The 13,579-nt window shown below is 47.5% G+C and overlaps 1 protein-coding gene and 1 long non-coding RNA gene across 3 annotated transcripts in view; one reads left to right on the plus strand and one right to left on the minus strand.

The window, feature by feature from the left end:
• Window positions 1–3,965: 3,965 nt before the first annotated feature.
• LOC147581431 (uncharacterized) lies at window positions 3,966–11,942 on the minus strand. The gene is made up of 2 exons (XR_015249904.1): window positions 11,683–11,942; window positions 3,966–4,342 (listed from the first exon to the last, which is right to left on the minus strand). It is a non-coding gene; the product is annotated as an uncharacterized LOC147581431 (long non-coding RNA).
• Window positions 11,943–11,965: 23 nt separating this feature from the next.
• The window catches only part of AGPAT5 (1-acylglycerol-3-phosphate O-acyltransferase 5), a 60,093-nt gene continuing 58,479 nt past the window's right edge, over window positions 11,966–13,579 (plus strand). Inside the window, exon 1 of one of the 2 annotated variants that reach the window (XR_015249903.1) lies at window positions 11,966–12,501. Coding sequence is in view for 1 of the 2 variants with exons in the window: in XM_025933116.2 (XP_025788901.1) it covers window positions 12,283–12,501 (219 nt within the window). In the remaining variant the exon portion in view is untranslated. The remainder of the gene's footprint in view (window positions 12,502–13,579) is intronic. The other variant, XM_025933116.2, reaches the window with a different exon arrangement.

Below are 13,579 nucleotides of genomic sequence, written 5' to 3' on the forward strand. Positions count from 1 at the left end.
GCACCAGCCATGACCTATCACTTCACCTAAAAGGAGAAGGCTACCTAAACTCATCCCATCCCACCCATATGCCACTTCCTTTTACACCTCACCGGGTAAATCGAGCTGCAGGAAAAGCTGGGAAGCTTTTACGTGCGCCTAGGTAAACATTAGGGATGTAACTATTATGGAAGAAGGGGAGCGTGAATATTGGAGGAAACTAGCATCTGTTACAGGTCAGGAAAGGCACAAAGGGGGCGCAGGGGTCACGCAGGATGGTTACGGGAGGGCCGGTCAGGCAACGGTCGACAGAGCCTGGGGAACAAACAGTCAAACACGCTCGCAGATGAAGGGAGAACAGGACAAATTCGGGGAAGGCCCTCGTGCTCCACGCACGGGAAGGACAGCGAAAGGTCAGGATGGCGGACTCCGCAAAAAGGCCAGAGTAACTTACCGATCAAGTGACACGGGTTGCTCACTTCCCGCAGTAAGCAGGATCATCACCTAGAGTCTTAGGGTCCCAGAAGGGAGAAGAGAGTGCATTTATGGGGTTTTAGGGTCTGGGCCTGAGTAGATTTACGAGGCTCTTTCAATGTGGGGCCCTAACTGGGTTTGGACGAAGGGTGTGATGTGACAGCTGACGACTGGTAGGCACAGCTAGGCGAGGGCTTCGGAACCTGTCTGACATGCAAACAGCTCTTTGCTGAGCACCCCAGGGAGCGGTGTGTCCAGAGAAGGCAGTTTGCCCGGATGAGCTACCCCGAGCCACCGGCTGTCTTGAGAATAGTGTGGTAAGCAGCCCATGGTCTGCATCGAAGGAGTGCAGAGATTCACGAAGAAAACAACCACTGCGGTACTTACTGGTTTCTGGCCTTATCTTCCCGGCGAGAATTTCCTGGAGCAAAGACCAAGGTCGTGTTGAGGGAGGGCTAGTTAGGTTGCCGCGGAGCTCCGAGTTTTCTATGTGTCCTCAGGAGGCGGCTCGTGCGGGCTGGTGGGCCCCAGGCAGGACTTAATTTGGATTTTACTCTAAGATGAGAGTGTCTCGAGCAGAGAAGGAAAAAAAGGATCACCTGCCTGCTGTATTCATTATTAGGGCCGTCCTAACAAAGCATCACAGGCTAGGTAGCTTCTACAGAAATTTGTTAGGTCACACTTCTGGAGCCTGAGGCGTGTGGGCAACATGGTAGTGACATTGGTTCCTACACGGGGCTGTAAGGGGGGATCCGACCCAGGCCGCTGTCCTTTGCACAGAGGGCGTCTTTATCCTATGTGTCTCTTCGCGTCACATTCCCTCTGTACATGGATCTCAATCCCAACCCCCCCCTTTTTAAAGTTTTTGTTAATGTTTATTTTTGAGAAAGAGAGAGACAGAGAGTGCAAGAGGGGGAGGGACAGAGAGTCGGAAACACAGAATTTGAAGCAGACTCCAAACTCTGAGCTGTCAGCACACAGCCCAACACGGGGCTTGAATCCACGAGCCATGAGATCATGACGTGAGCCGAAGTCGGATGCTTAACTGACTGAGCCACCCAGGTGCCCCTCATTTTCCCCTTCTCATATGGACACCAGTCCTAATGAATTAAGGCCCCCAAAGCGCCTCATTTAAACTTGATTACCTCTGTACCTCTCCAAATGTCATATTCTGAGATTCTGAGGGTTAGGACTTCATCATATGAATTTCAAGGACACAATTCAAATATGATAAATAGGATTGTGAGGGATGAGAGTATTGGTAGAGAGATAAAATGGAGGCTATTACAGTTGCATAGCTAAGAAGGTGGCACCTGGGAGGAAGGTGGTCACTGAGAGGTAGAAAGGGAATGGGTTCTGGGTGTATTTTGATGCTGAAGCCAAGAGTTGACTGATGGATTGCATGCAGGATGGGGAAGAAGAATCAAGAAGGATTATGAAGAGTTAGCCAGTGATAAATTAAAACTGCGACATACTCAGCTCCTTGCTGCCCCAGGATCTTTGCACTTACTATTCCCTCAGCCTGAAATACTCTCATCTTAGATCTTCTCATCATTCCAATTTTAATTTAAATGTCTCCTCCTTGGAGAGGCATTTCTGGACCTTACCATGTACAATGATCACATCACGTTGTCTTAGCTCACTGCTTGCCCTTAGAATTCATTGATACACTATTCTTCATCTCTCACCACAGACCTGGAAGTAACACCTACACAGGGATCTTACCTGCTTTGGTCAAGGCTGTGTTAGCAGTTCCTACATCAGAGCCTTGCAAATAAGCCTTCACTAACAGATTGAATCGGCGAATGGATAAGGACCTAGTGCCAACAGGTGAGCAACAGATAAATATAGAGTAACCCGTACGTTTCTAGAGTGGAGGACTGGGCAGACAGCAAAAAAGAGGAGAACCCACATCAACCTGGCTTTCACAGAGATTGGCTTGCTCCTGCAACCACGGGGTTGAGAGTGGGTTTCATTTGATTCGGTAGCTGGAGGTTTTCATCAAAGACTTGTCTATTTCTCTGCTGGGCGTCAGCAACATCCCCAAACTGACTTTCCTTAACGTGGCAAAGGGATTATGTAGATGCAGGTGTCCCCCCAGTCAAATCACTAACTGGAAGAGAGAGAGGGGCATCTCTTCTGGCAGCTCCTTTAGCAGAGTGGACAGGATTGCTTTCCACATTCCCCCAGTTGTCTTTGGGTCTCAGAAGCCCTCACAGGTTCATTCCTAAACCAATTTTTGTGGCCACACAAGTGGGGCTACTTTGTAATAGACCAATGGTTCATGAAACCTGTAGACAACACTTAAAAAAAATCAGTTCGGGGCACGTGGGTGGCTCCGTCGGTTGAGCGTCTTGACTTCAGCTCAGGTCATGACTCAGGGTTCCTGAGTTGGAGCCCCACAAGCAGCTTACTGCTATCAGCACAGAGTTGGCTTTGGATCCTCTGCCCACAGAGTTGGCTTTTGGACCCCCCATCTCCTGCTTGCATGTTCTCTTTCTCTCAAAAGATAAACCACTAAAAAATAAAAATAAATAGATCAGTTATGCCTATTGATATTTACCGTATTGGAAATTTAAAACAAGAAACTTAAAAATATCTAGTTCCTTTAAAAACACTTTTAAACCTGTTACATTTTAACGATATTTTCATGAAAAAGGATAGACTTTGAAAAGGAGATTTAGTAAGAACAGTGGCCACAGTTTTACATGGTCTTTCAAGTCTCTTTGATGTCTGGCTTAGTTGCATACACCCGGCTTGTCTCCATTCACTCTGTTGCCATGTTTTTTTTGGTGGAGGCAAATGAAAAATATCCAGCCTCCACCAGATATGCGATTGGAAAAAGGACGGTTTGTATTGGCCTTTCCAGATAAGAAAGAATAGCCACATTATTACAGGAAAACCCAGCAACTGGTAGTTTCTTAGAGGTTACTAGCCACGTGGAGCTTACTATAGGACGTTTTTGTACCCTATAATATTAAAATCCTTTGCTCTGTCTTGCGCTCTGAAAGAACCCTTTACCCATGCAATGGCTTGGACACCAAACACTGGCTTACAAATTATTGGTTCACCGACGTTTGCCTATCTTCCAGATAGGGACATAAAATACTGAAAAAGTCACTGTGGTGATTATCGCAGAATTTTTAAAAGTCTTAAGTATTGGGAACACGACAAACTCATGGGAGCAAACTTGAGCTTCCCAAAATTCTAATTTCATTTGAAAGCTCAAGTTTTATTATCAGCCATATCATCAGTTTTCCTTGAAGTGACACTTGGTTCATTTTTGAGAAAGTATCTTCCAGAATAATCATAGCTTATGTTATTCTTCTGAGTTAAAAAAAAAAAAAAAAAAGATGTTCCATTAAAAAAAAAAAAGTGGCTAGTTCAGTTCGAAAAAAAAGGGGTTTTTTTCCCATCCAGAGAACTATTGTACTTTAGTGAAATCACATGTGCTTCATAAATAACTCTCCATTTACTCACAGTGTTAAAGTGTAAGGATTTAATAAGCTTGGTATTTTTTTTAAATCTTTATTCACTTTTGAGAGACAGAGACAGAGCATGAGTGGGGGAGGGGCATAGAGAAAGGGGGGACACAGAATCTGAAGCAGGTTCCAGGGCTCTGAGCTGTCAGCACAGAGCCCAATGCAGGGCTCAAACCCACGAACCGCGAGATCACGACCTGAGCCAAAGTCAGACGCTCAACTGACTGAGCCACCCAGGCACCCCAATAAGCTTGGGATTTTTTTTTTTTTGCTTCATCAAGGACATTAAGTGAAATGAGTGTGTTTCTGCTGCGAGTCCGTGGTGATGGGCACCTGGCCACTCGCGTGCTTTGGTACCTTGGCTTGGATGCGTGCTAAGGTGCTACCAGGTTCACCTGAAGTCGTCCCTGAAAAGTCAACACAGTAAGAAAGGCAAATCAGGATACAGTACCATCATGAAACATTTCCCCTGGATGCGTCCTGGGGGAGCTTCAGGGGTTCAAGGTCCACACTTCAGACACCACTTCCTGACACCTGCTAATTTTGGCCCATCCCCAGAGCACAGGTGGGGTCAACTTCCCCCCAAATGGCACCTTCGTTGGAGATTGGATCTGCTCAAAAATCTTCATGTGAAGGGGCGCCTGGGTGGCGCAGTCGGTTAAGCGTCCGACTTCAGCCAGGTCACGATCTCGCGGTCTGTGAGTTCGAGCCCCGCGTCGGGCTCTGGGCTGATGGCTCAGAGCCTGGAGCCTGTTTCCGATTCTGTGTCTCCCTCTCCCTCTGCCCCTCGCCCGTTCATGCTCTGTCTCTCTCTGTCCCAAAAATAAATAAACGTTGAAAAAAAAATTAAAAAAAAAATCTTCATGTGAAGAGGGGAACAGGGCCATGGACGGACAAACATCCACTAAGAGGCAGAGGTAAACAACTAGAAAGTTTCTATAGCTCTAACTTCTAGGTGAGAAGTCAGAACTTGGGACAGCGGCGAAAGAGATTTCCAGATTTCATCTAACATTAAAAAAAGAAAAAAGTACTGTGTAAGTCTTTTGGAACAAGGATGCCTTGTTTTAGTTTTACAAGTAAAAACACAGGGTTGCATGGTAGCTGACTAATAGAGACCAAGTGTTGGGCTAACAAGTTTAGGTTGTTCGTGAATAGAAGGTATTCTCGTTGGAGATCTTCTATCACTCACGCGGAGATCTTCTATCCCTTTCTAAGGGCACTACACCCAGATCAGCACCCTCTGTTACCACCTAGGAGGGTCTATTTACAGTATAACCGATTCGGTTACAGCTTTCATGACACTCCACACCTGAGCTCATGTGGATTCAATTTGGGTGTTCCTCAAGGCCCTCAGTGACACTCTAACATCTCACGGCATTCAGGGTGAATATTCTGTAGTTTGTAGCATAAATATAATTGCTTACTTAACTCTGCTGTCAGATTACTTTGTGGAGATTCTAAGATCTCTTGAGAATCTATACTTAAGGAGGATTGTCTTAGGATCATCCCAGATAAAATCTCCTCTATCTGAATATTATAAACATATTGTCTTTTATTTTTTCTAGTATGCTTCTGTTTTTAATTTTTTTGTTAACGTTTTTATGTTTAAATCCCGTCTGGTTTTTATTTTGGTGTTAGCTGTCATGCTTGTTTACATTTTTCCAAAACATGAACACTAGTATCAACATTTTTTGACTAATTCTTTGTTTCAAAACCCACTTTCAAAAAATTCAAAATACACAGTACATGGGTTTCTCAACTCTTCATTTTGCTCACCTGAACCTTCTATTTCTTCACTAGTAAGATACTATGACTGTATTTTAGAGCGCGTTTTGGTACCTACTGGAGAAATCCACCCTAGCGTGTTTCTATTGCTGCTATAGCAAATTACCATAGTAGCTGAAGTAATGTCTTACCTTGGCGATCAGAAGTCCAAAATTCGGCCTCACTGGATTAAAGTCAAGGTGTCAGCAGGCCTGGTTCCTTCTGGTTTCTGGGAAGGGATCTGTTCTGCAGCCTTCCTCCATCTTCAAAGCCAGCCAACAGGCTGAATCAGCCTGAGCTCCTTGTCTGCCTCCCTCTTTCCCTTTGTAAGGGCCCTGGTGATTACGTGGAACCCACCTGGATAGGTAGCCCAGGACTCTCTCAAGGTTAGCTGATTGGTAATCCTAACTCCAATGGAGTCCCAAATTCTCTTTTGCCATGTGAATTAACTTACTCACTAGTTCAAGTTGGGATCTTTGGATAGCCATCATTCTGTCTGCCATTCAGTATTCCTCCTTTAAAAAAATTTCTCGAGTTGTTTTCCTTCATGAGTTTTTGAATGGATTTGCCAAGGTCCCACTATACTCTATTTTGCTCCTTCACACCTCCTCTCAAAACAACAACAAAAAATCTAGAGTTTTAGTGAACATATATTAAAGTCAAGGTGTGAGGTTGAGCATTTTATTCATCGTAACGATGATGATAACCCCACTTCCATTTATGTCAGAGGAGCGACTATTCTCTTGCTGTATGTAAAAAATACGGTTTTCATAATCGAAAGGTATACTCTATTTGCAGATACATGATACAGTTACATAATGTTACTTTTCTGGATATTTTATTTTTGTGACCCGCCGGCTATTTTTGTGGGTTTTTTTCACTCTAAACAAATATCCATGTTCAAATCTAATTTTGTTTTTGTAACCTGTGTTTTTTTAAAAGGCTCCCACACCACCAGCTAAGTTCCACGCCCCACGGGACTGTTTCCATCTGTAGGCGAAATGAAATTCCACCTGGCTACACAAGCCTGAAACTTGGAAGGCATCGTTCACTCCTCCCTTTCTCATTTATCACCACCAGTCAATTAACTCCTGTGGATCACACCTCTTAGCTACCTCTTACAAAAGGTCACCTCTTGGCTTTTTATTTGCCCACGTAATAAGGAAATCCCAGCTCCTCCCCTGCCCCAACACACACCTCACAAGGGTCACAACCTCAGGGCCTTTACCTATTCTCCATCTTTACCTCTGAAACCCAGCAGAGTGGGTGGGATATACAATTAGCAGTGGCTACGTATGTGTGGAATCAATATTTCTTTGTAAAAACTTGCAACAATCAAGTCCAGTTGAACTTCATCTGTGCTTGTTTCCCTGCCCCAGAGATAATCACGGCCATCAGTAGTTTCTAGACATTTGCATGTAGAAATATATGGTTTTAGTTTTTACTGAAATGGGATAATAACTGCACATGTTATTCAGCAGCTAGTTTTCCCACCTAATGTCTTGGAGATCTAGGACAGTTCATTTGGATCTCTTTGTTCTTTTTATCTACAGCATAGTATTCTACTTGGTCGTCTCTGTGAATTCATGTAATCATTCTACTATGGACATTCATTTAATTAGATGTGTTGACTCAAAGGGTATCTGTCCAGGTTTACTAGATACTGTCAAATTTCCAACAATGCTGTACCTGAGGAATTAGCTTCTTGTTCTCCATACATGGTCACTAACAAAGTCTAAGCCCACACTATTTCTAGCTAGGAGTCTAGCACATCTCCCAACTGCTTCCAATCTACTTTCCACACTTCCTAGAACAACTTTTTTTTTTTAAATCAAGTCTAATGTCACTTCCCTCTTTAAAACCTTTTAATAGCTTTCCAGATCCTTTAGGATAACGTCTAGAATCCTTTACATCTCCTAAGTTCTGCTGTCATGTGGTTCTTGCCTATCCGTCCTTTCCAGACTCAACCGCTATCATGTCTCCTTCCCTCGCCCACTTTCTCCACCAACAGTTCTCAAACTATTCCACGGGATGACCCTGAGAGTCTGTAAAGATGTGTTCATGAGTAGTTTTAAAGGAATGTGACTTTCGGATGCTTAACTTTCCTAAAGCTGGTCTATGAAGACTCCTGGAAGGCCAGACCCACCCCTTGCGTGTCATGATGGCTCCACCCACCTGGCCCACCTCCAATCTTACTATACGGTGCTACAGGGAGGTGGAAAGGTGTAACTTGAGGATGGCAAAAGACAATTTAAACTTTCTTTTAATGAAGGCATTAAGGCACGCATTGCCAATAAAACTTTACTTTTATTTGCAATAATTACCAGATTTTGTGACACACACTGATTACACTGTATGATGTTAACAAAAGTAAGAGCTCAATCCAGAAGGAATTTTTACTCTTAGATACCTGAGATAAGACTGGTAAAAGACTTTGAGTCTTAAGAAGATATTCCATAAAGTCAAATTCTGTGATAGAAGTGGAATGAAATTATGTTTTCAAGGAGAAAAAGAAAGGATCAATATAAAATCCTAATGAGTAAAAATCTTAAGTATTTAAATAAATGATAATGGATAATAAATCCCCATGGTATTCATAATCCACTCAGACCATTTAAAAGATTTGGGGTGCCTGGGTGGCTCAGTCGGTTAAGCATCCGACTTCGGCTCAGGTCATGACCTCGCGGTTCCTGAGTTCAAGCCCCGCGTCAGGCTCTGTGCTGCAGCTGGGAGCCTGGAGCCTGCTTGGGATTCTGTGTCTCCCTCTCTCTCTGCCCCTCCCCCGCTCATGCTCTGTCTCTGTCTCAAAAATAAATAAACGTTAAAAGATTTCTGTAATCACTTTAAAATGTTGGGGGCTCCTGGGTGGCCCTGTCAGTTAAAGGTTGGCCTCCTGGTTTGGGTTCAGGTCATGATCTCGCGGTCCATGAGGACAAGTCCCAAGTCAGGCCATGTGGTGGCTGCATGGAGCCTGCTTGGGATTCTCATCCTTCCTCTCCCTGTGCCCCTCCCCCACATGCAGGTGCACTCCCTCAAAATAAATGTTTATAGAAATAAAGTGTAACTCATCAGAACTTATTTTGTAACTAATTAAACCTATGACAAAAACAACTTTAGCTATTAACTTTAAAATGTGTGAGGGAAATACATTTCTTTTAGGGGGCATCCAGACAATTTTTTAAAAGTGTGGCCCATTCCATTGCTCCACCCGGGGCTTTTCAGAGCTTGAGGGCACTGCACACTCTTTTTGGGGGGACAGGGAGGGGCAGAAGGAGAGAAATCTTTTTTTTTTTTTTTAAGTTTATTTATTTTTGAGAGAGAGCACACATGTGCAGAGTGGGGGGACAGAGGATCCCAAGCGGGCTCCATGCTGACTGCAGAGAGCCTCATGGGAGCCTTGAACCCACCAACCATGGGATCGTGACCTGAGCTGAAGTCGGACGCTTAGCCAAGTGAGCCACCCAAGGGCCCCAGACACTGCACGCTCTTATTTCAGCCCTTCAGGTACAGCCTGCTCACTCGGGAGGCTCCTCCTCTCCAGCTGCAGCCTAGCTAACTCCACTGTTCAGCTTCATCATAAGCGTCACTGTTCGCGAAGGCTTCTTTGTCCCCAGACTAAATAAAATCTCCTTAATATCTTGCCCTATCCCAATATCCTGTTTGCATACACCTGGTCCCACACGTAAGCCCTCACTCAACCTCGGCACCAGGAAGGCCTACACAGAACGGTCTTTTCACTGTTGTTTGTATCCCAGGGGCAATGTCTGCAGGCTAGGGTAGCTATGCTTCTCTAAAAAAAACCGTTTTTCTAGAGTGGTACAAGAGGAAGTCAGATTGCAAGGAATTAAAAAAAAAAAAATGTACAGGGGCGCCTGGGTGGCTGTGTGAGTTCAGAGTCCGACTTCAGCTCAGGTCACGATCTCCCCGGTTTGTGAGTTCCGGGCCTGCAAAGGGTTCTGTGCTGACAACTCGGAGCCTGGAGCCTGCTTTGGATTCTGTGTCGCCTTCTCTCTCTGCCCCTCCCACAAATAAAAAAAAATGTACAAAGTGAGAAGCAGAAGCAGAGGATGTGGGTTGATTACAGCTTGGGGGGGGGGGGGGGGGTTGCTAGTAGCCAAAAGGGAAAGTGAATCTGCCACTGTTAGAAGAACACACCGGCCGTCACCAGGTAGGGAGGGGCTGGGTTTCGACACCAACGGGGAAAGAGAGGCTCAGCTCTCAAAAGTCTCCATGCCAAGGGGCGCCTGGGTGGCTCAGTCGGTTAAGCGTCCGACTTCAGCTCAGGTCACGATCTCACGGTCCGTGAGTTCGAGCCCCGCGTCGGGCTCTGGGCTGATGATGGCCCAGAGCCTGGAGCCTGCTTCCGGTTCTGTGTCTCCCTCTCTCTCTGACCCTCCCCCGTTCATGCTCTGCCTCTGTCTCAAAAATAAATAAACGTTAAAAAAATTAAAAAAAAAAAAAAAGTCTCCATGCCAAAACACTGCACAGAGCTTTATGACGGGTGACCAACAGTAACTGGGGCGTAATTCACAGAAATAACGCATTTACATACGTCGCACGTAATTACTGACTCCATACACACAGATTGTAATGTGAACGCCGAGACTGTTTTATCTCTTCATACATTTTTCTAATTGTAGGGATGTCTGGTCTCCATCAAAGGAAGCAGGAGCGGCACTGGGTTTGCACATTATCCATGCCCATGACTCTTTCCCTCCAAAAAGAAATCTAGTTCCTCTCACAGTACAAGCCATTACTTTCCATAGAAAGAGAGGGGAAACCCTGCAAAGTCTTCCTTTTGTGGAACGCTTCCTGTTGGCGGTATACTTGTCCAAATACTTGGTGCCTTGAGAACTCTCTGCCCACCTGGCTTCCTCTCCTAAGATAACCATCTACCAATCATCGTACAGATGATTGTCAATCATGTACAGATAGTCAGAGAAAGGAGCCACTGTCCTGGCCCGGATTCCAATTTTCCATTAAAATGCCTCCCTGCATAAAGGTACCTCACTGGCTTCCAAGAAGAGAAAAACAAAACAAAATTTTATCATTGAAAGCCCTTGGCATTCTTTTGAAGTGCAACTCTCCCCGGAAAGAGTTACATTTTAAACCTTTTGTAGAGAAGCCAAAGGCAGTAGGAGGATCCAGAAGTTCTCTGGATCTGTTTTTACATGAATAAAAATGCCCTGCCTCCGCAGGCTTTTGTGAAGGTCACCCAAGTAGGTCAGTACTTTACATATTCTTTGTGCACAGTCCTGGTACTTTTTAAGTACTACACACAAAATGAGGCCATATATATATATATATATATATATATATATATATATATATATACACACACCTGTGTGTGTATACACACACACACACATATATATACCCTGGCCCTGGGGGGGGGGGGGGGTGTGAAGCAAGCGTGAATTGGAAAGGTCTGATCCAAGTGTGGTAAGAACCTCCCGAAGCGGCCGGCCAGCGGTGCGTTAACGCGTAATTATCATCATTATTGTGATGGAAGGAGGAGGCCTGACTCCCCACCACCCCAGCAGAAGGAAGGGAGTCCTGTGCACTTGCTGGGGAGAAGGGGAAGCAGCAGAGAAGGCGGAGGGTGTGGGAGCCGCCCCGAGACTGAAGCCATCTCGCTAAGCCTAGCCGGGGACAGATAACCCCGGGCGGAGCTTTGATGGCGCTAACCGCTCCAGTTCCGTCTTTCTGGCCTTCCCAAACCACGCTTGACAAATATTTGCTGAAGGCATGAGTCCTCTTGACTGGAGACCGCAGAGTCTGCAACACATGAGATACACAGCGCGTCATCTGTGCACCCCGAGTAAGGGGACGGACGTCTCGGCTTAACGGGCGCATCCCCGGGACCTAGGGGCCCTCAGAGCATGCGAGCTGCAGGTGGGGCATGCCCTCAAAGCAACCCGGGCCCAGAATCCAACGGAGGGCGCACACGACCGCCCGGGTCCCGTCTCCTGGCCGCACCCACCTTCACCCCACGGGCCTGGCAACCGCCACCTTCCTTCCCGCTTCTGCAGCGAGGCCGAGCTTCGAGGCATGCGCGGCGGCACAACCTGACGGTTTGCGCGTCCGGTCGGCAGAAGCGCTTCAACCGTCAGCGCGCTCGACCAATCAGAGCATGTGTTAATTTCACGGAATCCCGCCCCCTGGGGGGGACTATGGCAACCGGAGACCAATCAGGCGGCGTGTTGTTGCCGCGGAGCCCCGCCCCCAATAGGGGTACTGGGTGACGGGCGAGGGTCATGGGGTGTAAACGCTTCTGAGCTGCTGAACCTCGGAGGGCCGCCGCATCCCCTTGCCCCGCGGCGGCCATCAGCGCGCGCGGCCCCCGCACTCGGCCGCTCACCCACCGTCCCGCGGCGGCGCGGCCCATGCGGCTGGGGGCGGAGGCCGGCGCGGGCGCGGGCTGGACGTCTCAGGTGCGGCCGGCGGCCGGGAGAGGTGAGGGGGCGGCGGCGGGGCCCGCCCCGGCCCGGTGATTGGCCGCTGGCCGAGGGCAGCTGGGCGGCCTGGAGGCGCCCCGGGCGGGGAGCAGCCGGCAAAGCCTTCGGCGCGCGGAGCCGGGAAGATGCTGCTGTCCCTGGTGCTCCACATGTACTCGATGCGCTGCGTGCTGCCGGCCGCGGTGCTCCTGGGCACGGCCCCCACCTACGTGCTGGCCTGGGGGGCCTGGCGGCTGCTCTCCGCCTTCCTGCCCTCCCACTTCTACCAGGCGGTGGACGATCGGCTCTACTGCGTCTATCAGAGCATGGTGCTCTTCTTCTTCGAGAACTACACCGGCGTGCAGGTGAGGCTCTGCCCGCGCTCGGCGCCCGTCGGCCGCACCTGCCTCCTCCCGCCTCTCCACCTGCGTTCTCGGCTTGGAACCTTCCAACCGGCGCCCCGCCCCCCACCCGGGGGACTTTAGGATCGTTCGGGTCTGCCCGGCAGATCCGGCGCCAGAAACACGTGCCGTCACCTCGTCCTCCCACCGCGAGGGGAGTCTCACGGTCTTATGTAGGCTTTGGCCCCATGCTTCTTTGCAGATACCCCAAGATCACTAGGATCTTGGAGTGATTGTAGTTCTGTTGTTCGCAGGCTACAAGTGGCACCCCCGGGTTTTGTAACTGTCTGTCTCGGGGCTTCGCGGAGTCGGTGCAGATGGACGTTTAAGTAGGGCAAGCAGTTGACAGTTTTTGGCGTTTGGTCCAAGAAGGTTGGTAATGTTTGAGGTCAAAAGTGCGCTGTGAAAAGCCGGAGACATTGTGTTGAAACGGATTGGTGTTACTATCTGGACAGCAAGTACAACTTTTTTTTTTTTTCTTTTTTTGCGTTCTTCCAGTGTGAATGAAAGCTGGACGAGGAAATTAATAATTTGTTACTGTAGAAGCCCTACGGTACTTAAAATTCTGGCCAACTTACACTAGGTTTAAATGTGCGGCTCATTTTTTTTCTCTGATAGACTTCGCTTCTGTTACTTGGTGGAGATTGGATCTTTATATTAAAATTTGTGGGGGGGAATGGGTAAGACCCTCTTTGGTTTTATTTCAAGCCTCTTTTACAAAAATAACATCTGCGAGTTTTCCTTTTATTTCCCAGTTGGGACAAAAGAGCTTGATTCTTGGTTATGCCTTATGTCCATCCCGTTCTTCCTCTCCACCCCTCCCTCCCGTGGTCAGGCTTGGGGTGGAGGGAATGCCCTGGTATGGTTTTGTCTTTTATGCCGTTTCCCCACCCTCCCCCCCAGAGCAGCTGTTTTCACCCCGCTGTCGACCAGCTCCTATTTTCAGTTTGCAGTTGCACTGCTGTGGATCCCTGATGACTGGGAGTTTGCCCCAGTTGGAGGTTGTTTGGGGGAAGGGAAGTAGGAGAAGCCGGGGCCTACA

The sequence above is a fragment of the Puma concolor genome, chromosome B1 (assembly GCF_028749965.1).
Source record: "Puma concolor isolate L17-30 chromosome B1, mPumCon1.1.hap2, whole genome shotgun sequence".
Taxonomy (NCBI): domain Eukaryota; kingdom Metazoa; phylum Chordata; class Mammalia; order Carnivora; family Felidae; genus Puma; species Puma concolor.